Raw genomic sequence first — 24588 nt, 5'->3', positions numbered from 1 at the left:
GTAAGTTTCAGATCTAATATAAACTAAACCGATAAATCATCGTAGACGCACACACAGCGCATCACAGCTGCACAATACGACATCAACATCAACATCGACGTACTTGAGGATAATGAAAATATTAAGCTAATGCAACTTGTTGCTCGTCACTTGTTACAGTTACTGCCCGTTTAAAGTTCACTACACTTTACTCACTTACTCACTAGTACTACACATGTAGTAGTACTATACTCATACATATAGTGCTTAAATACTAACAGACTATTAAAAGCAAAGCGTCATTCGATTTTTTCATCTCACAACTCGTACATCCACATCCACCCTACCCTACTAACGAAAACCTGAGCCTGATGCGCCGTTCGTGTGTAGTTAAATAAGTCAACTTGCGCTTGTAACACTCGTAAGCTCCTCGCGCTCGCGCAGCGCGGTGATTTTATTCATTTATTCATTCGAATGCGCGTTGCACACACGCGTCTTGCACGCCGCTTTGTTATGTCCCATCGTGCGCGCACGCGGTCAGCAAGTGTTTGCAAGCCGCTTCAATTTCATTTCAATTAAGCATCGCGATCGCGTCGGGTCACAACGCGCAGAATAAAATTAAACTTTCAGTGAGCAGTGGTTTAATAAATCAAAAATATTATAATATTAATATAAAATAAAATAAATAAGCACAATAAAATGGTGCTTTCAAGAGCAACAAGTAAAATTTTATCTACAAATAACTTCAAGGAAGTTAAAGTTTTATTCAGTGATGTGAATTTAATACAAAATCATCAAAATCAACATAGAAATTGTAAGTATTAATGAAAAAATTAAATTTTTGTTTGAAATAATTAATTTTTTATTTAGACACAACAACAAAGACGAAAATAATCGTTCAGAAACCGATTGTGGAGATTGGTGGCGATGAAATGTCCAAAATTATTTTTGACAAAATCAAACAGCGATTGATTATTCCATATTTGAATTTGGAGAGAGATTATTACGACTGTAGTTTAATTAATAGGTAAAATTTTGTTTTGTTTAATTAAATTATTCAATTTGTTTTTTTTTAATTTAAATTTTTTTGTTTTTAAAGAAATAAAACCAATAATGAAGTTGTCGTTGAAGCAACCGAAGCAATTCTGAAACACAACGTCGGAATAAAATGCTCTACAATTACACCCAACGAAGAGAAATCAAAAGGTGAGTTTTTCAGCTTATGACCTGTCAAAATCAAGATTTCTAATCGTTATTTATTAATATTTTCTCCATTCGAATGCGCTAAGCTTCGAATGAAAAATGCACTCGACCTAAAAAATATTCTCGCGTGTGCTCAAGATCACGTACGAGTACACGGTACGCGCATTCACTTTCATTGTCTCTACTTCATTCATTCATTCATAAACGTTTTATTGCATATTTTACTCAAGTTTTGAGGTTATAATTGTTTAGTTTTTCGCTAAACACTTGGTATATTCATACTTTTGAGTCTTGTGGGACTGGTTCTAACGTTTGAAAAATCGAGGGATCATTGTACTTATCGCATAGGTATAGTAGTTGCAAGAGTCGCACGGAGTTGTTGAGCGCAATTGAAGTTTTGCATGCGCCGCGGGCCGTCGCCTCGCGTTTCTATAAATAGAAAAGCATGAGGGACGCATCATGATGAGGAAGGAGGTCTGGCCCGCATTCGAAGACTTCTTTTAATCTTCCACTAAGCGATAAGACGATAAATCTATTTGTTCTACTTTCAACCTTTACATCTTTATCTTTTATGCAAATAAACATTCATTATTTGTTAGTCTACAGTGAGTAAAGTACAAAATATTAAAATTTTATTAAATTTAACCGGATGTATATTGTGTTGCATATAATTTAATTATCTTTTTAACTACTAAAATGGTTATTTTCATTTTAATCATTTATTTTCGTGCATACATCGGATTATAAATAATTTTAATGAACTTCTTGACCTAACTATATGCAAAACATTGATATTACTTGTTATCATCGGATAATTAACTTCGTTATTAAATTTTAATGCTTTAAATTTGAATGGGTGATAATTCACATGTATATTTTTACTATACATGCAGATATTATATAATTTTTTCACATATCATTATCTACACGAGAAATTAAAAAAAAAACATGTTTGATTCAACGTGATAACGCGATGAATTCGAATGTTTAATTAAAATTTTATAAATGTTCAACTTGAACATTCCGGTTATTGGAATCTAAATGAATTCATACTTTTTGCGTTCTATGTGACGCAATATTTATAACATTCGTGAACGTTTGCGCTTAAAATACCAACTCATTATAAACTTTGGTCTCGATGCGCATTTGTTTATGTAAATTTGTTGTTTTTTTTTTGCATGTAGATACACAAACATTTATTTTAGAGAACAATCAGGAAACGACTAAAAAGTTTTGGTTTTTTAGTGTACTTTGTATATTATTACTATTATGGCGTCATATAGGTGTAATTAATGCGTAATTTATAACATAGGCGTAGTTTTTGAATAAATTATTCAAAAAATATTCCGCATCATAAAAACGCGATATTTACCGGGTGTCAAGATAATTTTTGCAAATTATTTTTAAAACCGTGTTTTTCGAATTTCATGCATATATGTTCATCATAACGCCATCTAGATTTGAATTATATAACTATAACTATGATTAATTGTCCATAGCAACTTTCAACTCTTATTTTACATCTTGTAAATTATATTTTAGTTACCAAACTTCACAGGATCATCCACTATCATAAAATAAAGATTACCTGAAAATTTCATTAAAATCGGTTCTCTCGTTTTGGAGTTAAATAGATACATACATACACATATTTATTTTTATAAATATATACAGATTGTACCAAGAAAATTATAAGTTTTTCGTGTGAATAAAAAGACCACTTATAAATTTTTTCATGAGCCATAATGTAAAATTCAATTTCACATGTAAAATGCATTAATTAATTATGTTTTTGTTTAATTTTAGAATACAATTTAAAGAAAATGTGGCCCAGCCCAAATACGATGATCCGAAACGCTTTGAATGGAACGCAATTCCGCGAGCCGATCATTTGCAACAACATCAACAAGTTCGTTAATAAATGGACGGACCCGATAATTATCTGCCGACACACGTTCGGCGATCAATATGCTGGCACAGATATTAATATTACCAAACCAGGAAAAGTACGACTAAAAACAAAAACAAACGCCCACAAACATATTTCCTTATAATTATTTTTTCTACTTAGGTTTCCATTGTTTATGAAACAACAGACGGTGAGGAATACAAATACGAAGTGCATTCCTTCAAAGGCCCAGGCATCGCGATGTTAACCTTCAATCACTACGATAGTATTAAGAATTTCGCCGAGAGTTGTTTCCACACGGCGTTGGAGCGTAAAATGCCGCTGTTCTTTGCGTCAAAGTATACGCATCTCAAAAAATATGATACGATGTTTTATGATGTTTTCCAGCATTTATATGAGAGGTATTATTGGTAAATTTTTGATTTTTTAGGTTTTGTTAATGTTTTTTGTATTTTGTTTTGTAGCAAGTATAAAAGATTGTTTGATAAAGTCAAATTGACTTATGAACACAAGTTAATTGATGACATGTGCGCAGCTGCGATCAAATCTCGTGGTGGTTTCGTCTGGGCATTGAAGAGTTACGACGGTGATGTTTTAAGTGATATTATCGGTCAAGGGTTTGGATCGATGGCGATGATGATGCACAGTTTGAAATCGCATGATGGAAAGACAATTTTAACTGAACCAGCTCATGGTAGTATTACTAAACATTACAAGTAAGTTTATTTCCTTAAAGTAATTTAAACTAATAAATAGAACGGAATGTGTTAGATGGGTTGCATACCATGATACTCTACAATGTAAAACTCGACAAGAAATTTATTCGTCTCGTGATTTCGTGACTTGTTTTGAGTTTTTTCATAACATTTACATTTAAGAATATAAACAAGTCAATTTATCACTTTGTACGGAACCAAAGTCAAATGTATATTGAAGTTATATCAATTCATGTTGCATTTTATTTTATTTCAGACGGCATCTTAAAGGTAAACAAACATCAACAAATCCGATCTCGTCTATATTTGCGTGGACACGCGGTTTGCAGCATCGCGCAAAATTAGACTGCAACTATGACTTGTTGGAATTTACTGAGCTGTTGGAGCAATGTTCTCTCAGAGCGATCGAAGAAGGAAATCTCACTAAGGATCTGGCTCTCTGCGTTAAAGGACACAATATCAAGGAAAGTGATTTTATCACTACCAATGAGTTTATCGATGTGATTGCGGCCAAAGTCGAGATGAATATTACGAAAGTTTTTCCAAGAGAGGTCGCACAGAATGCATAAGAAAATATATTAATATTTTAAAATTTAATTAAGAAACAAGACGAAATATTTGAGCCGCTTATTTTGAAAGTGGCCTAACTCCATTTATCTTCAAATCGAGATATTGAAAGTTTTGCGTTTCAATGAATTTAAAAATATACGTATAAGATACAAAGGAGTCATACTGCTTAAGCGTATCTTAGGATGTTAAATTTAAAGTTCCTGTTAAAATAGTGGCAATTATTAAGTAAATAACGTGCGTTTCCTTATCAAGAATGGAGTTGGGCCACTTTCAAAATTAACAGCCAGATTCATTATAAAATTTGAAGATGCCCAAGTCCATTCAACATAATTTAAGATGTTTCAAATTGAAGAAAAAAAACGTCTTCGTTTCACAGACAGCTTCGTGAAGTAATACATTTTGTTTGTTAAAATCTGCCAAACCCCAAAACTTCTCAAAAATATTCTTTCTTTCTTCTTCATTATAATTTTTTGTGCACGCATTCCGACAACCACAATCTTTGTTTTCGAAATTTTTTTCATGAACAATACTTCCGGTTTAACTGCAATATCTTTTTCCTGAATTCCGTTTTATCTTTCGCACTTTTTGGATATATGGTGCATCAATCTTTTCTCCATTGTTATTTGAATCTTCATCCTCTGACGAGGAATATTGTTTTATAACTCTTTTTCTTATTCGCTTTTTTTTTATTAATTACTATTTCTTTTTCACTATCTGAACTAAGTGGTCTTCTTCGGTTCTTCCTCATGGGTGCAATAATTTCTATAATTTAATATTAAATTTTAAGTTTTATATTAATTAAACGTACAGGTTAATTAACTAACGCAATTGTCCCAAAATGAGGTGGACTTGTAAATACTAATTAATTGAAATTACCTTCATCGCTGCTTTCCGACATTATCAATAGTAAATACCTTGATGTAACTATAAATGGAGTTAGGCCACTTTCAAACCACACGGGTCAGTTATTCAATTAATTCGGAAAACCTATGTGTAAAAATGTACCGTATTTTCTCTGAATATAAGCAATCTGAAGTGCGTCACTGATAAATAACATGAAGTTGTACATGTAACCATGGTAACCGGCAAAAATTGAAAAACGGAGTTAGGTCACTTTCAAAATAAACGGCTCATTTATTTAATGCTCGTGTTGCAATTCTGAATATTGCCGTGTGCCTAACACCCTGCTTTTCAGGGTCTTGCGAATTGTGGTTTATTAAATTTCGGTCCCGGGATGAATTGGACATTTCTCGCAGTCATGTTGATTTTCTTCATCAGGAGGACTCTCCGTGACTTGGTAAGTAAGATAAATCTGAACATTTTAAGTAGGTAGATTCGGGTTGTGTTTCAAGTTGTGGGTCTCCGATTTGTGAATGTAATTTCATTACATTATTTTTATATCCAATGGAATTTTCTAACGTAACTTCTTTCTAATTACAGTGTACGCCATGTCTTAGCAGTTGATGGAAAATCCATTGGTAAGTTATAATGTAGTTAGACTTTTCGTGAAAATTACGTATCAAACCTTTGTTTACAAATCAATAGTTTTTATTTATCTCAACCTACGCCAGTGTTGCAATATGATATAATTCACGTAGCCGCCCCCGAAATCACGCTAGAAATGCCTTAAAATCGTTCTCAAACTTTTACTAGTTGTGTGAATTTTCCTAAAACTCCGTGGAAATTTGGCTGTATCTCAGGAACCGTTTGTGCGATTTTAATGATCTTTAGAAATTTAGGTAAAGCGGTAGGCATTTTATACGATGCGACATTGTCGCCCTCTGAAATAACTTTAGAAATGCCTTAAAATCGCTCTCAAACTTTTACTATTTGTGTGAATTTTCCCAAAACTCGGTGGAAATTTGGCCGTATCTCAGGAACCGTTTGTGCGATTTTAATTATCTTTTGAAATTTAGGTAAAGCGATAGGCATTTTATCCGAGGCGACGTAGCCACCCCCTGAAATCATGCTAGAAATGCCTTGAAATCGCTTTTAAACTTTTACGATTTGTGTGAATTTTCCTAACACTCGGTGGAAATTTGGCTGTATCTCGGGAACCGTTTGTGCGATTTTAATGATATTTCCGAATTTAGATAAAGCGATAAGCATTTTATAAGATGCGACGTTGCCGCCCCCAAAAATCAAGCTAGAAATGCCTTAAAATCGCTCTTAAACTTTTATTATTTGCGTGAATTTTCTAAACACTCGGTGGAAATTTGGCTGTATCTCGGGAACCGTAAGTTCGATTTTAGTGATATTTTCAAATTTAGATAAAGCGATAGGCATTTTATACGATGCGATGTTGCCGCCCCCCGAAATCACGCTAGAAATGCCTTAAAATCGCTCTCAAACTTTTACGACTAGTGTGAATTTTCATAACACTCGGTGGAAATTTGGCTGTATCTCGGGAATCGTGTGTTCGATTTTAATGATATTTCCAAATTTAGATAAAGCGATAGGCATTTTATACGATGCGACGTTGCCGCCCCCAAAAATCACGCTAGAAATGCCTTAAAATCGCTCTTAAACATTTACTATTTGCGTGAATTTTCTAAACACTCGGTGGAAATTTGGCTGTATCTCGGGAACTGTTCGTGCGATTTTAATGAAATTTTTAAATTTAGATAAAGCGATAAGCATTTTATACGATGCGATGTTGCCGCCCCCAGAAATAACGCTAGAAATGCCTTAAAATCACTCTTAAACATTTACTATTTGCGTGAATTTTCTAAATACTCGGTGGAAATTTGGCTGTATCTCGGGAACTGTTTGTGCGATTTTAATGATATTTCCAAATTTAGATAAAGCGATAGGCATTTTATAAAATGCGAAGTTGCCGCCCCCAAAAATCACGCTAGAAATGCCTTAAAATCGCTATTAAACTTTTACTATTTGCGTGAATTTTCGAAACACTCGGTGGAAATTTGGCTGTATATCGGGAACCGTAAGTGCGATTTTAGTGATATTTTCAAATTTAGATAAAGCGATAGGCATATTATAAGATGCGACGTTGCCGCCCCCGAAATCACGCTAGAAATGCCTTAAAATCGCTCTCAAACTTTTACGACTAGTGTGAATTTTCATAACACTCGGTGGAAATTTGGCTGTATCTCGGGAACCGTGTGTGCGATTTTAATGATATTTCCAGTGGCGGATTATGCTTCAGTGGGGCCCTAGGCGCAAATCAAGTTTGGGGCCCCTAAATCCGAAAATTTTCAAAACGGTTATTAGCCCAGTAAAATTAATAGTTTTAGCGTACGGGCGCCGCAAAGTCTACTTCAACATTCGTTTGTGCCAAAACTCATTTCCACACCACCTTGAGGTAGAGTACGTGGCGCGTTTTTTTATCGTGGTATCCCCAGTAGGCCTAATCCACACGCACTATTCCAAAATTTAATGGATTATCTTCCGATTCGCTCTTCGCGATGGACCAGGTGTTGTGCGTTAATTGTTTTCAGGACCGATCGAAATATCACAGGTAAAATTTTCTGCCATACTATCCGCGATGGGATTATCGTTTTCAATGCTATCTTGGTTCTCGAGTTCATCGTACGTGTGCTCAAAACGGTAATCGTATTTAAATACAAATTACAAATTTACTTTTCTTGCCTTCTCTTGGGCAAAGATTTCAATAATTTTGTCGTACTCTAGTTTTTTAAAAATATCATTTTCTATGAACATTAATGCGAAGTCATTTAAGTGCTCTTGTGAAAGACTATTGCGCAGATAGTTTTTGACTCGTTTTAAAACTGAAAATGTCCTTTCTCCACTTGCATTAGAAACGGGCAAGGTCAAAAAAATTTGCAGTATTGTGTGTATATTTGGAAAAGTTGATTTTAGACCATTACTTAATGTTGCATACATTTCATATGGATCTCTAATATTTTCTTCTTGTATGTATTTTAGAAAATGAGTTAACTCATCAGTGAAATATTCTGGCTCAATATCTTTTTCATACTTAGACAATAATCGCTCTACACAATTATTAGTCTCAACACGGCTTAATTTTAAATCAAAGAAAATTTTAAAATCGTTAAGAACATTGATATAGACATCGCCCCTTCGAGTAATTTCTGATGTTAATACATCACATACAATATAAAAAATGTTGACAATAAAAAAATTTCTTGACGAAAATGCTGTATCATTTTTGTTCGTTTCATCATATGGATATTTGCGTTTTCTTTGTCTCATCTCTTTATAAGAATGATGAGCTGTTAGAGATTTAGCCTCCTCTTCAACAGTTTCAAAATTATTTCTGACCTCTGTTATAAATTCGTTTAATGATTTTAATAAACTAACACTATTAAGAATATTTGTCTTTGGTTCCTGTAAGTATTTGCTGGTAATTTCGATTCTCTGTAGGAGTTTGTTCCAGAAAATTGTTAACAGTGCCGTCTCAAATTGATTGAACTCTTTTGATAATTTTTTTGCTTCTAATTTTGAAATTGGTTTTTCATTGGAATCTGTGGTTACCTTTATCAAGGATTGGTAAATGTCATGATAATTTAGTCTTAGGGCTAAAACAGCGTCAGCTCTTGCGGACCATCGTATATCAATTATTCTCTTGATACTTTTAGAATTCTTATCTTTCATGCATTCGGTTAAAATATTCCACCGTCTTGTTGATGCAGCAAAGAAAATATATATATTTTGCATAAACATAAAATACTGTAATGCTCCAGAACAAGATTCCGCTGCAGTATTCCCAGCCAAATTTAAAGAATGACTTCCACATGGTATGAATTCAGTTGATTTGGAATGTTGTTTTATGCGTGCCTGTAATCCACTGTACTTGCCAGACATGTTAGCAGCGTTATCATAAGATTGGCCCCTACAGTTTGTGATATCTAAGCCATAAAAAAATGATGTGAAAAAATAATAGAAAGACGAAATAATTAATATTCCAAAAAAGAGAGTTACCCGCTATTTTACAACCTCAATGGAATATTCCTCAACTCATCTCCTCCACAGATGTTCGAAATTTAAAAAAATTGGCAATATACTACTCGCATTATAGCTACAACTTTCTAATGCAATATTCAAGAAAAGGTCACAAAAATTCGTGGCAGAAAACATCAAAATTTTATTTTAAACAGTTTGTCATAAAGAAATAAAATCGGAGATAAAAAGTTTTAAGTCAGCTATATAACCGTGACGGTTGCTTTGCGGACACGTGTGAAATGCCGTTTTGGGCGCCAAGTGAAAACCAATACGCTATTCATAAAGGCTGAGGTCAAAACCAACTGATGAAGTATTTGTGGAATTACTATGTCTATATGGGACATATAAGTGCCAGGGGCCCCTCAGGCAACCGGGGCCCCCCAGGCAGCCGGGGCCCTAGGCGCGCGCCTAGTGCGCCTAGGCCGTAATCCGCCACTGGACATTTTGCAATTTTGCCCATTTTATTCAATCGCGAATATCTCGTAAACTAAAAGAGATAAATAAGATCTGATCGCAGCGTCTTAATCTACGGACCAATCTCTATCAGATAGGATAGTTAAAAGGGAAATTTGAGAGAAGAAATTTTAAGTCTTAAGAAAAAATTGCCAAGGGGGGGTGCTTGATACTTTTTTTCGACGATTTTCAAAAATTCATATCTCTTAAACTAAAAGAGATAGCTACTAACGAATTGTTGATTATGAAAGATTAGAAGATTCTCTATCAGACAAAAATATAAAATAATTATATTTCCTACAGTAAAAGGTCGAAAAACGCGACTAAAAGTGCTAAAAAGTGACATTTTGCAATTTTTGCCCATTTTATTCAATCGCGAATATCTCGTAAACTAAAAGAGATAATTAAGATCTGATCGCAGCGTCTTAATCTACAGACCAATCTCTATCAGATAGGCTATTTAAAGTGGAAATCTGAGAGATGAAATTTTAAGTCTTAAGAAAAAATTGCCAAGGGGGGGTGCTTGATACTTTTTTTCGACGATTTTCAAAAATTCATATCTCTTAAACTAAAAGAGATAGCTACTAACGAATTGTTGATTATGAAAGATTGGAAGATTCTCTATCAGACGAAAATATAAAATAATTATATTTCCTACAGTAAAGGTCGAAAAACGCGACTAAAAGTGCTAAAAAGTGACATTTTGCAATTTTTGCCCATTTTATTCAATCGCGAATATCTCGTAAACTAAAAGAGATAATTAAGATCTGATCGCAGCGTCTTAATCTACAGACCAATCTCTATCAGATAGGCTATTTAAAGTGGAAATCTGAGAGATGAAATTTTAAGTCTTAAGAAAAATTGCCAAGGGGGTGCTTGATACTTTTTTTCGACGATTTTCAAAAATTCATATCTCTTAAACTAAAAGAGATAGCTACTAACGAATTGTTGATTATGAAAGATTGGAAGATTCTCTATCAGACGAAAATATAAAATAATTATATTTCCTACAGTAAAAGGTCGAAAAACGCGACTAAAAGTGCTAAAAAGTGACATTTTGCAATTTTTGCCCATTTTATTCAATCGTAAAAGAGATAATTAAGATCTGATCGCAGCGTCTTAATCTACAGACCAATCTCTATCAGATAGGCTATTTAAAGTGGAAATCTGAGAGATGAAATTTTAAGTCTTAAGAAAAATTGCCAAGGGGGTGCTTGATACTTTTTTTCGACGATTTGCAAAAATTCATATCTCTTAAACTAAAAGAGATAGCTACTAACGAATTGTTGATTATGAAAGATTGGAAGATTCTCTATCAGACGAAAATATAAAATAATTATATTTCCTACAGTAAAAGGTCGAAAAACGCGACTAAAAGTGCTAAAAAAGTGACATTTTGCAATTTTTGCCCATTTTATTCAATCGCGAATATCTCGTAAACTAAAAGAGATAATTAAGATCTGATCGCAGCGTCTTAATCTACAGACCAATTTCTATCAGATAGGCCTTGTACATAAAAAATACTACTATAAACAACCCGCTAAACACGTGTGTGATACTTTTATGTGTGTTTGCATAATTTAACATAAAATAAAGATTTATCTCTTCTCTCACAATTTTTCTTGTATAGTTGTGTATAGAAAAATTGTTTTAGTAAGGTATTTAATTCTCTTTTCTCATAGTTCTTGGGAGCGACCTCTTAAGAACATCAGAACCGTTTTTAAAGAGGGGCTGTTAAATTCATTTTCGGATTCTAGTCTACTTTGCCGTAAGAAGCAGTACCAAGGTGAGTAAATTAGATGTAAATTGTTTGAATTACTCCTTGTTCGTTGTTATGCTAACGTAGTTTTGTTTTCACCTCAGGTGGATGTGGAAACGGCCTATTAATCTGCACGGGCCTACCGCACTTATTATCCTATGAAGTTTTTATTGAAAATCAGTAGCAGTTCATAACAATAAGCATCTTTTGGTTTCTTCAGAACGCACTAGGATTTTCGGACTTGTTTCAAATTGTAAGTGGTAGAATTTAATGTTTTTCTAATTTTTTTACGCAGATTATGGTACCGGAGAAAATGATTTATCGCCTTGTATTGGAGAGAGTTTTGTCGAAAATATAACAAGCCGTAAAAGAAAGCATCTTTAGGTTTCTTTACAACGTGTTCTCAGGACACTGCCTGATTTTTCCCAAAATGTAAGTAATCTTATGTAATATTTTATTTTTGATATGATTTTTCATATACTTTGGGGCATTTCATATCACGAAAGACTAAAAATATGCATACGTTTCATTCTAATAATGTGTATATTTTAGGTTTAACGCGGCGTCGTTCATGAAAAGCAGCACCGAGGATGAACCTACCGAACGCTGCCTCTGAAGCATGGGAAAAAAGAAAGACCAAGTACTTCTTGACTTGATTTGTCAGAGATGTGAAACCAGGTCCAAAATCCAACCAATTGTGCAGGATAAGACTCGACGAAACTGAACAAGAACTAAAGAATTGTTACCTGCGCTTTTAAGAATATTTGTTTATATAATATTGAAACTTGATTGAAAATTTAATGCTGCTGGCAAATTTAGATTTACCACGCACTTTATTTCAAAATGCAGCCCAAGATTTCATTACAAATTGTTGTTGCAATATATGTTAGATTGTAATGCTATTGCGTAACATGTCATATTGCATTGCCTTGCGATATAAGTTACATTGCATTGTTTTTACTATAGTTATATTCAATTCTACTCCGGGTATAAAATTGAATTATATAAAAAAAAGCACCCGACGAAATCTTTACTTTATATTTATATTTTATTCTATATTTTAAGCTTTAGTTATTCTTTAGTTTGACTGAGATAAGCAACATAAAACTTTAGTTATAAATTTAATTTGGACTAAAATGAACAGAATTCGGCTGATTTTGATTCTGTGCACAAAATGCTACAATAATTTTAAACTTGTTTTAGTCTGTAGATATATTGCACAAATTTGTATTGTCAAATTAATGTGTGTTATGTTTTGATTCGATACCGTCATGTTGCAGTTAGTGTTAAATGTCATTTAATGCACATGAAAGCAGTGTTCCTATGAATGCATGACTACCTGATAAATTTGATTATCAAGTGCAAATTGTTAGTTTGCATTTACTCTTTGCTTTGTTAAGTGCAGCATTGAAGTACAGCACTGTAAATAGTCAATTCAAAATAACATTTTACATCTCATCAACAAGTTTATTAGGTAGCCATTTACTGCTATGGACGTGTTGTCATGTGTCGCAAATAGCGTTTATCATTAACTACAATATGACACTTTTTATGGCATCCGGTTCAGAATCGGCACTTATATTTGCTTGCTACAAGTCGAAACAAGTCGTAAATTTTTAACTTATAAATGTATTTTCACTGGGAGCGTTTTTTGCTATCTGCTTTGTTTATGCCTGATAGCAATTCTCTTTTCAGTTTAGTCGATCGCGCGCTGTTCTACAGTTAACACGTGTTTTGTTCGTCAGTCGATCTTCGTGCGACTTTTCGCATTTCTTACTTTAATTCTGTAATTGCCTTCATCGGTCTTTCGTAACAGGCTAATGTGGCGCAACCTGTACGCCTGTGCGCTTGGAATGTTCCGTCGGCCGTCGCTATGTATTATTTGGTTGTGGAATTATCTGCAACGGTGTTGGTCTTATGTGTGCCACGTGCGTGTTCATCGGCAGTCGTTTATCTTCTCGCATATTGGCAAAACTTGGATTTATTATTAATTCCTGCTGATAGACATCGTTGGTGCCCAGTTCTTGATTATGGCAGTCATGGAATCTGTGATATCCATAAAAGAAGTATTGGAGATGCGCACATTTTAAGGTAAGTCTTTATTGCTACGAGATTTGAGATTCCTCAATGTTTTTATTTTATTTGAAAGATAAATGTATTTTAAATATTGTCAATAAAACACATTGTAATGTTATAAACTAATTCTTAGTTCTTTGTTGCGTCCCCTTTGTTGCTTTCAGTATCGGTGTCTTAAATCATATAGTATATAAATCTTATGTGCGTGAAGCGTGTGCAATGCATTGCTGTTGCTTGGATTGTGTTGTTGTTTTTAAAAACATAAGAAAAACAGAAACATATATAGAAGAATCAAATAACAATAATAAAAACACTCGGTGGTCGAGTGGAGACGTGCACCTGTTGGCATGCTAGCAGACACGGATCGAATCTCAGGTACAGAAGGCATTTTTCTCAAATATTAAAATATCTGGTGTAATTTGGGTTGCATATATGAATTGCAACGAAATATAAGAGAAATTGAAATATAAGTTAAGGCAACACGAGAAATAAGAAAGTAAAAGGAGAACGGGAGAACAGAGAAATAGAAGAATGAGTAGTAGAGAATAAGGAGAAGATGGAAGGAAGAGAACAGAGAGTAGAGTAGAGAAGAGGAGGAGATAGAAGAAAGAGAACAGGAGTGGATGAGATTTTTAAATTTTTTGGCACGTGTCGTTATAAGACAGTCCACTGCTTCGGTGCGTCCATTGCTCCCGGCCCATCCTACAGCTACGATGTCTCTGCGCTTCATCCCCAGAATTATCAGGCATATCAACAATTTTTATGGTGGGGGATCATCCCCAGAGAAAGGGAACTCCTTATAAGGACATCCTTTTAAGAACTTGTAAAAATATTTTTAATTTTTCTTTATTAATAAATACAATGTAAAATAATACAAGTATAGATTTTACAAGTCAACAAAATTCATGCCGCCATATTGAAACAGGACTTACGACCTGCTTTGCCGCGCAAGCAAGCGCGTACCACTTAGTTAAGTTCTAGAGGGATAAAGCAATTAGCAAAGTCAATTTTTTTCGTGATTGAAAATGGAAACAAATATACAGGGTGTTACAAAACAAAATTAAGTGCAGACAGGAAAACATCTAAACACTCAAATATCGCTGGTTTTCAAGGTTACTCTGGGAAACAAATATACAGGGCGTTACAAAAAGTAAATTCAAAGTGCAAGAAGTTAAATTCTAATAACAGTCAAAACAAAATTTTCAGAGATGTGAAAGAAAACTATTATACAAGGTGTCACAAATAGAAAATTCAACCATCAAAAAGGAAAACATCTAAACACTACAAATATTGCTCATTTCCACCCGATGCTCCGGGAAACTATTAAACAGGGTGTTACAAAAAAACTTAAAGTGCAAAAAAAATCTCTAAAACCACAACCGAAGGAAAGTTTTCACTGATACAAAGAAAAGCTAATATACAGAGTGTTCCAGAAGGAAAATCCCAAGTTTAAAACAAAGAACACTCAAAACTCACAAATAAAGGCTATTTACTAAAGTACTGTTAGGAAAACATATACACAGGATGATACAAAAGGAAAATTTTAAAAACTACAAATATGATCAACATTCACATCATGACGAGAGAAATTTATACCGAAACAACTATATTTTAACATAAATTCAAAGATTTTACACGAAATTCATCGGAAAAGTTAAGTAAAAAAGTTGCTACAAGAATAAAACACTTACACTTTAATATATTGTGTATATATTTATCAGTTGATAGCATCAACTGCATAAGGTAACCAACGGGTGAAGCATCATCATAAATTGATAGAACATCAGGCGGAAAACATCCAAATCAGCAGACGGCAAGCGTATGTAAATACGATAAAAACTATTTACTTGCAAATATTAAGATATATGGAAACTATTATAGCGAAAAACTATTCAACGTAAAAGATTTTATTAGATCAACAAGAAACTTTTTAATTTAATGATGATAAGGAGTGTAATTCGATTTCGCTCAGCAAAAAGAGGAACCACCCGACGGTCGACGGCAAAGTGAGCGTGGTCGACCACATGAATATTGTCATTTTAATAATCCTCAGATACTTTTTAAGACAGTGTTTGTAATAATTAAATTATGCATGTTATTTTCGGGGACAGGACTAAGAATTTTGATAAAAATGCTACCATGTGTTTGTAATCTGCAAAATTAATATCCCTCAAATGAAATAATCAATTTAAGTTAAACCGTCTTAACTTTCCGTGAAAAAAAGTGATTAAACACCTACCAGTGCATTGATGAAAAAATTTTAGACCCAGAAATAAATCTGATTAACTGAAAACTCGCGGAGAGATTAACGGACACTTATTTCGCACTTAAGAACAGTCTAACCGCCACAACTCATCAAACAAAGCAGGCACACATGCTCGTTTCGAATATTTTGCTGATGACGAAAAGAATACACGATGATTAATTGAATAATTTAAGTCTGAAAACGCGTGGCGATTAGAGACACGCGTTCGCGGACCACGCGGTGAATCGACTGCCGTGTGCGCTGCGCGAAACCAGGTACAAGGCAGGTACGTAGCGATAAGCGATAGCGTACGTAGTGTCAGTCGAACAAAAAAGTTGTTTATACACAAACGTAGTGGTAAACACGTAGTTGAGAAGACGAAAGTAAAAATTCACAATATACAAAATCTATTTTGACTTTCAATATTTCTCGGCATAAGAAAAGAATATATTGGTTTTGTGACGCAATAAGAATAAAGATAAACAGGAATTTGTAATGTACCAATACAAATAAATAATTTATTATTTTCTAATTGTCTTCGAATAAGTTTACTGTATATTTTAGTTAATTAAATAATTGATGTTTACAACACCGCAACTAATAATATCTCTATAAAAGAAAGTATTAAAATAGGCAAAATAAGTATACCTTCGTAGGGTGCCCTGAACACGAGTCACTTCAACCGCTACCTTCGTAGGGTGCCCTGAACACGAGTCACTTCAATCGCTACCTTCGTAGGGTACCCTAAACACGAGTCACTTTTACCGCTAGCCTCGTACGGTGCCCTGAACACGAGTCACTTCTACCCCTAATTCTTAATATACATAACAAGTACTACGACACACACACACAACTTTCAATAACTCGCGTTATGGATATTTCTCGCAATAAATTTCAATACAGAGAGATACAGAATTAAATTCTACATCTGGGCAAATTATACCTTATAATGACACCGCGTTCGCGTGTTTTGCTAAAAAAAACTACAATTCCTAGCGCATCGAGTACTAGTGCGTATACACACAACTATCAATATAACTCGCGTTACAGAATTTTCTCGCAATAAATTTCAATACAGGGAAATAAAGAATTAAATTCCGCATCTGAGAAAATTATTCCGAACGTAGTTTAAGACCGCGTTCGCATGTTATAATAAAAAACTACAATTCATAGCGCAAAGAGTACTTGTGCGTATACTCACAACTATCAATATAACTCGCATTACGGAACTTTCTCGCAATAAATTTCAATACAGGGAAATAAAGAATTAAATTCCGCATCTGGGAAAATTATTCCGAACGTAGTTTAGGACCGTGTTCGTGTGTTATAATAAAAAAAACTACAATTCATAGCGCAACGAGTACTAGTGCGTATACACACAACTATCAATATAATTCGCGTTACGGAATTTTCGCGCAATAAATTTCAATACAGGAAATGAAGAATTAAATTCCGCATCTAGGAAAATTATTCCTAACTTAGTTTAAGACCGCGTTCGAGTGTTACAATAAAAACTACAATTCCTAGCGCCACGAGTACTAGTGCGTATACACACAACTATCAATATAACTCGCATTACGGAACTTTCTCGCAATAAATTTCAATACAGGAAAATAAAGAATTAAATTCCGCATCTGGGAAAATTATTCCGAAAGTTGTTTAGGACCGTGTTCGTGTGTTATAATAAAAAACTACAATTCATAGCGCAACGAGTACTAGTGCGTATACACACAACTATCAATATAATTCGCGTTACGGAATTTTCGCGCAATAAATTTCAATACAGGGAAATGAAGAATTAAATTCCGCATCTAGGAAAATTATTCCTAACTTAGTTTAAGACCGCGTTCGAGTGTTATAATAAAAACTACAATTCCTAGCGCAACGAGTACTAGTGCGTATACACACAACTATCAATATAACTCGCATTACGGAACTTTCTCGCAATAAATTTCAATACAGGAAAATAAAGAATTAAATTCCGCATCTGGGAAAATTATTCCGAAAGTTGTTTAGGACCGTGTTCGTGTGTTATAATAAAAAACTACAATTCATAGCGCAACGAGTACTAGTGCGTATACACACAACTATCAATATAATTCGCGTTACGGAATTTTCGCGCAATAAATTTCAATACAGGGAAATGAAGAATTAAATTCCGCATCTAGGAAAATTATTCCTAACTTAGTTTAAGACCGCGTTCGAGTGTTACAATAAAAACTACAATTCCTAGCGCAACGAGTACTAGTGCGTATACACACAACTATCAATATAACTCGCGTTACGGAATTTTCTCGCAATAAATTTCAATACAGGGAAATAAAGAATTAAATTCCGCATCTGGGCAAATTATTCTGAACTTAGTTTAAGACCGCGTTCGCGTGTTATAATAAAAAACTACAATTCCTAGCGCAACGAGTACTACGGTGCACACACACAAATTTCAATACAACTCGCGTTACGGAATTTTCGTGCAATAAATTTTAATACAGAGAGAGACAGAATTAAATAATTGAAAAATATGAATGAATTATAAACGTACCAGTGTACAGCTTATCGGACTGCCAGGCAAAACAAATGCTGAAACTAAACGAAAGTATTAATTAAAACAAATATATTTCATACATTTGAATTATGTTAGAATTAACAATCAACACAAAATGAACAATCTGTGCTTTTAAAACAATACTAAATAATACTGTAATCAGATAAAAATATAAAATAATTATATTTCCTATAGCAAAAAGTTGAAAAACGCGACTAAAAGTGTTAAAAAGTGACATTTTACAAATTTTGACCATTTTATTCAATCGCGAATATCTCGTAAACTAAAAGAGGTAATTAAGATCTGATCGCAGCATCTTAATCTACGTACTATACTCTATAAGATAGGCGAGTTAAAGCGGAAATCTGAGAGATAAAATTTTCATTCTTAAGAACAAATTGCCGATTTTTGATAACTAATATCTCTTAAACTAAAAGGGATAGCAACTAACGAATTACTGATTATGAAAGACTAAAAAATTCTCTATCAGATAAAAATATAAAATAATTATATTTCCTATAGCAAAAGGATGAAAAACGCGACTAAAAGTGCTAAAAAGTGACATTTTTCAATTTTTGCCCATTTTATTCAATCGCGAATATCTCGTAAACTAAAAGAGAGATCTGATCGCAGCGTCTTAATCTAAAATCTCTATCAGATAGGACAGTTAAAAGGGAAATCTGAGAGATGAAATTTTAAGTCTTAAGAAAAAATAGGGGGTGCTTGATACTTTTTTCGACGATTTTCAAAAATTCATATCTCTTAAACTAAAAGATATAGCTACCAACGAATTGTTGATTATGAAAGATTGTAAAATTCTCTATCAGATAAAAATATAAAAAATTATATTTCCTACAGTAAAAGGTCTAAAACGCGACTAAAAGTGCTAAAAGTGACATTTATCAATTTTTGCCCATTTTATTCAATCGCGAATATCTCGTAAACTAAAAGAGATATTTAAGATCTGATCGCAGCGTCTTAATCTACGGACCAATCTCTATCAGATAGGACAGTTAAAAGGGAAATCTGAGAGATGAAATTTTAAGTCTTAAGAAAAAATTGCCAAGGGGGGGTGCTTGATACTTTTTTTCGACGATTTTCAAAAATTCATATCTCTTAAACTAAAAGAGATAGCTACCAACGAATTGTTGATTATGAAAGATTGGAAAATTCTCTATCAGATAAAAATATAAAATAATTATATTTCCTACAGTAAAGGTCGAAAAACGCGACTAAAAGTGCTAAAAGTGACATTTATCAATTTTTGCCCATTTTATTCAATCGCGAATATCTCGTAAACTAAAAGAGATAAATAAGATCTGATCGCAGCGTCTTAATCTACGGACCAATCTCTATCAGATAGGATAGTTAAAAGGGAAATCTGAGAGATGAAATTTTAAGTCTTAAGAAAAATTGCCAAGGGGGTGCTTGATACTTTTTTTCGACGATTTTCAAAAATTCATATCTCTTAAACTAAAAGAGATAGCTACCAACGAATTGTTGATTATGAAAGATTGGAAAATTCTCTATCAGATAAAAATATAAAATAATTATATTTCCTACAGTAAAGGTCGAAAAACGCGACTAAAAGTGCTAAAAGTGACATTTATCAATTTTTGCCCATTTTATTCAATCGCGAATATCTCGTAAACTAAAAGAGATAAATAAGATCTGATCGCAGCGTCTTAATCTACGGACCAATCTCTATCAGATAGGATAGTTAAAAGGGAAATCTGAGAGATGAAATTTTAAGTCTTAAGAAAAAATTGCCAAGGGGGGGTGCTTGATACTTTTTTTCGACGATTTTCAAAAATTCATATCTCTTAAACTAACAGAGATAGCTACCAACGAATTGTTGATTATGAAAGATTGGAAAATTCTCTATCAGATAAAAATATAAAATAATTATATTTCCTGCAGTAAAAGGTCGAAAAACGCGACTAAAAGTGCTAAAAAGTGACATTTTGCAATTTTTGCCCATTTTATTCAATCGCGAATATCTCGTAAACTAAAAGAGATATTTAAGATCTGATCGCAGCGTCTTAATCTACGGACCAATCTCTATCAGATAGGATAGTTAAAAGGGAAATCTGAGAGATGAAATTTTAAGTCTTAAGAAAAAATTGCCAAGGGGTGCTTGATACTTTTTTTCGACGATTTTCAAAAATTCATATCTCTTAAACTAAAAGAGATAGCTACCAACAAATTGTTGATTATGAAAGATTGGAAAATTCTCTATCAGATAAAAATATAAAATAATTATATTTCCTACAGTAAAAGGTCGAAAAACGCGACTAAAAGTGCTAAAAAGTGACATTTTGCAATTTTGCCCATTTTATTCAATCGCGAATATCTCGTAAACTAAAAGAGATAAATAAGATCTGATCGCAGCGTCTTAATCTACGGACCAATCTCTATCAGATAGGATAGTTAAAAGGGAAATCTGAGAGATGAAATTTTAAGTCTTAAGAAAAAATTGCCAAGGGGGGGTGCTTGATACTTTTTTTCGACGATTTTCAAAAATTCATATCTCTTAAACTAAAAGAGATAGCTACCAACAAATTGTTGATTATGAAAGATTGGAAAATTCTCTATCAGATAAAAATATAAAATAATTATATTTCCTACAGTAAAAGGTCGAAAAACGCGACTAAAAGTGCTAAAAAGTGACATTTATCAATTTTTGCCCATTTTATTCAATCGCGAATATCTCGTAAACTAAAAGAGATAAATAAGATCTGATCGCAGCGTCTTAATCTACGGACCAATCTCTATCAGATAGGACAGTTAAAAGGGAAATCTGAGAGATGAAATTTTAAGTCTTAAGAAAAAATTGCCAAGGGGGGGTGCTTGATACTTTTTTTCGACGATTTTCAAAAATTCATATCTCTTAAACTAAAAGATATAGCTACCAACGAATTGTTGATTATGAAAGATTGGAAAATTCTCTATCAGATAAAAATATAAAATAATTATATTTCCTACAGTAAAAGGTCGAAAAACGCGACTAAAAGTGCTAAAAAGTGATATTTTGCAATTTTTGTCCATTTTATTCAATCGCGAATATCTCGTAAACTAAAAGAGATATTTAAGATCTGATCGCAGCGTCTTAATCTACGGACCAATCTCTATCAGATAGGATAGTTAAAAGGAAATCTGAGAGATGAAATTTTAAGTCTTAAGAAAAAATTGCCAAGGGGGGGTACGATTTTCAAAAATTCATATCTCTTAAACTAAAAGAGATAGCTACCAACAAATTGTTGATTATGAAAGACTGGAAAATTCTCTATCAGATAAAAATATAAAATAATTATATTTCCTACAGTAAAAGGTCGAAAAACGCGACTAAAAGTGCTAAAAAGTGATATTTTGCAATTTTTGTCCATTTTATTCAATTGCGAATATCTCGTAAACTAAAAGAGATATTTAAGATCTGATCGCAGCGTCTTAATCTACGGACTATTCTCTATAAGATAGGCTAGTTAAAGCGGATATCTGAGAGATGAAATTTTAATTCTTAAGAAAAATCGCGTGCCAACCCGAAAAAATAAAACTATTTCACAAAACAAGGTTGAAAAAAATCACGTTTTAATGCAAATTTTCGCGGGTTGCAGGTCAAAGTCTTGCAACAAAAAAGTTCAAGCCGACCGAGAATCTAATTCTATATCTCTACATACCCAGCTCAAATTTGTATTGTTTGTGATTTGTTTTGTTTTAAATTGGAACAAAAATTTTGATTGAATTGTAAACTTACGAGTTTTTGTGCGCATTAGTCACTGGGGCACAGGAAGTGCTGTAATTAAAAGAAAAGAAGTTAAAACATTTAATAAAATTTAATAATAATATATTCATACATCGGAGAAAAATACAATATATGATGTATTTGATTCACCTAGCAACTATTGTGAATTGCAATATACACTTGCCGCGCGATCACAAACCGGCCGGACGATAAACGCGCAAATAGTAAATTAAATTAAATATAATACAAACAATACGAGTCGCGTAGAATACGTCTCGATCAATCGGAGACCGGCACAAAACTGGCCGCCAACTGCGCAAGCAACGACGCGACAGTTTATGATAAGAAATCAAGAGATGCGCGAAGCCGGCGCGTCGACGGCACTTTGAGCGCGAATTGCATTTGGCACGATACCTGCAATCAAAACTAAAATATGATGCAGCAAGATGAGGCGTGAGGGGATGGCAACGACGACACACGGCAATGCGATAAGAAAGTGTGAATTGTGTTCAAAACAAACACTACTCTTGTGTCGAATGCTCACGTTTGCCAATAAATATAGAAATAAACAATACAAGTTTATTTTACAATTTTTGGTCCATGCTATTTCTATCTATAAATGATACAGTAGTTTCGATAGTTACATTAGTTAATGTAATAAAAAATTAAAATTCGATTTGAGTAATTCTGATTTCTTATGCTGACAGATTGCCAAATTTTACATTAAATAATTAAGTGATATTTAATTTGAACATGTATCGTTTCTTGTTTACCAGGTAACACATTAGTCCGTAATCATCTACTGATAATAAAAATGTATTTAAATTAGTATAAAATTGTTAGTTATATTCATGAAAGAATCGAAGAATATTTGCTTAAATTTACGATGCTAATATAATATACATCAACGGTGTGTTTTGATTCCACGAAATAAAGATTCGATACCTGCAGGTAAACAAACTTATCTCTTGCGCGAAATCGCGTGATCGCACACGGACACGGTGTGCACTCACTACCACCGATAAGCAATATTTAACGCGAAACCGTACATCGTAGCGCCATCTAACCTTTGAAAATATTTATCAACTTGAAAATATTCAAAACACATTTATCAAATATGCAACAAGGTTTATTTTACAATGAAATTGAAAACAACGTGCATGCGTGTGTGTATGTGTGAGTGTGAAAAACAGTTCATCGCTCAATCGTCATTTACCAATAATGTAGATAATGAAAGATTGGAAAATTCTCTATCTGATAAGATATTAAAATATTTAAAATTTGTGGGGTAAACGGTCTAAAAACGTGGTTAAATGTGCTAAAAAGTGACAGTTTTCAATGTTTGCCCATTTTATTCAATGGCGAATATCTCGTAAACTAAAAGAGATAAATAGGAACAAATCGCAGAGACTATTCTACGGACTATTTTCTATAAGATAAGCTAGTTAAAGCGGAAATCTGAGAGATGAAATTTTCATTCTTAAGAAAAAATTGCCAAGGCTTGCTTGATAATTTTTATCGACGATTTTCGATAGCGAATATCTTCCAAACTAAAAGAGCTAGCACCCAACAAATTGCATATTATGGATGACTGAAAATTTCTCTATCAGATGAAAGTTTAAAATACGTTAATTCCATGGGGTAAATAGTATAAAAACGCGACTGAAAGTGCTAAAAATTTCAATTTTTAATTTTTTTACGATTTATTTGACTTGCGAATATCACGTAAACTAAAAGAGATATAGACGAACAGATTTCAAATTCTTAATATACGTAAAATTTTCTATAAGATACGCTAATTAAAATGCATCTATAAGAGATGAAATTTTAATTCATAAGAAAAAATGGGCAAACGGGAGTCAGCTACGGTGCCCTGAAAACGAGTCACTTCCACCGCTACCCTCGTACGGTGCCCAGAATACGAGTCACTTCTATCGTCACCCTGCTACGGTAAACCGAATGAAACTCAACTATACAATTGCGATTAATTGCAATATAACTAAAAAACAAGGAAAAATCAAACGATAATAGTGCTTTATCTAAATTTGAAAATATCATAGAAATCGCACGAAAGGTTTCCCAGATACAACCAAATTTCCACCGCGTGGTTCGAATAATCACAAAATTAAAATATTTCAAATCTATTTTAAAGACTGTTTTTCGCTATATAAATTTTAAGAAAACACGCAAATGTTTAAAATAATTTGCGGTATAGAGCCAAATTTCCACGGCATGTTATGACGGACTTGATTTTTTCGGTCATAATTAGTTACAAACATAAAATTTTCTTGAAAGTTAGAAATAAATTTAATTATAAAACACGACTCGAATGCATGCCGTGAATGCGACAGCACGCGGCAAGAACGAGAGTTGAACGCGATAAAAAGTTGTTTATATACAAATACTGATAACAAGTAGAGAAAGAAACGAAAACAACTCGAATATGA

The 24588-nt window shown here is 33.3% G+C and overlaps 1 protein-coding gene and 3 long non-coding RNA genes across 4 annotated transcripts in view; 2 read left to right on the top strand and 2 right to left on the bottom strand.

The window, feature by feature from the left end:
• Positions 1-24588, bottom strand: part of LOC135789956 (uncharacterized) — a 28849-nt gene that overhangs the window by 3761 nt on the left and 500 nt on the right. The window contains exons 3-4 of the long non-coding RNA XR_010547685.1: positions 22154-22192; positions 18397-18440 (exon numbers count right to left, since the gene is read on the bottom strand). This is a non-coding gene — a long non-coding RNA (uncharacterized lncRNA). The remainder of the gene's footprint in view (positions 1-18396; positions 18441-22153; positions 22193-24588) is intronic.
• Positions 383-4418, top strand: LOC135789952 (uncharacterized). The gene is made up of 7 exons (XM_065300035.1): positions 383-793; positions 850-1006; positions 1079-1185; positions 2989-3188; positions 3254-3492; positions 3556-3807; positions 4064-4418. Exons 1-7 carry the CDS (start codon positions 679-681, stop codon positions 4374-4376), a joined length of 1383 nt encoding a protein of 460 aa, XP_065156107.1. The 5' UTR covers positions 383-678; the 3' UTR covers positions 4377-4418.
• On the bottom strand, positions 4694-5377 carry LOC135789957 (uncharacterized). The gene is made up of 2 exons (XR_010547687.1): positions 5254-5377; positions 4694-5139 (listed from the first exon to the last, which is right to left on the bottom strand). It is a non-coding gene; the product is annotated as an uncharacterized lncRNA (long non-coding RNA).
• LOC135789955 (uncharacterized) lies at positions 5519-13174 on the top strand. The gene is made up of 5 exons (XR_010547684.1): positions 5519-5674; positions 5818-5855; positions 11457-11560; positions 11638-11965; positions 12086-13174. It is a non-coding gene; the product is annotated as an uncharacterized lncRNA (long non-coding RNA).

The sequence above is a fragment of the Atheta coriaria genome, unplaced genomic scaffold (assembly GCF_025399875.1).
Source record: "Atheta coriaria isolate IRGN ID8LTWV9N9 unplaced genomic scaffold, Caltech_Dcor_3.1 hic_scaffold_3_pilon, whole genome shotgun sequence".
NCBI classification, from domain to species: domain Eukaryota; kingdom Metazoa; phylum Arthropoda; class Insecta; order Coleoptera; family Staphylinidae; genus Dalotia; species Dalotia coriaria.
This window is presented reverse-complemented; position numbering and strand designations above follow the sequence as displayed.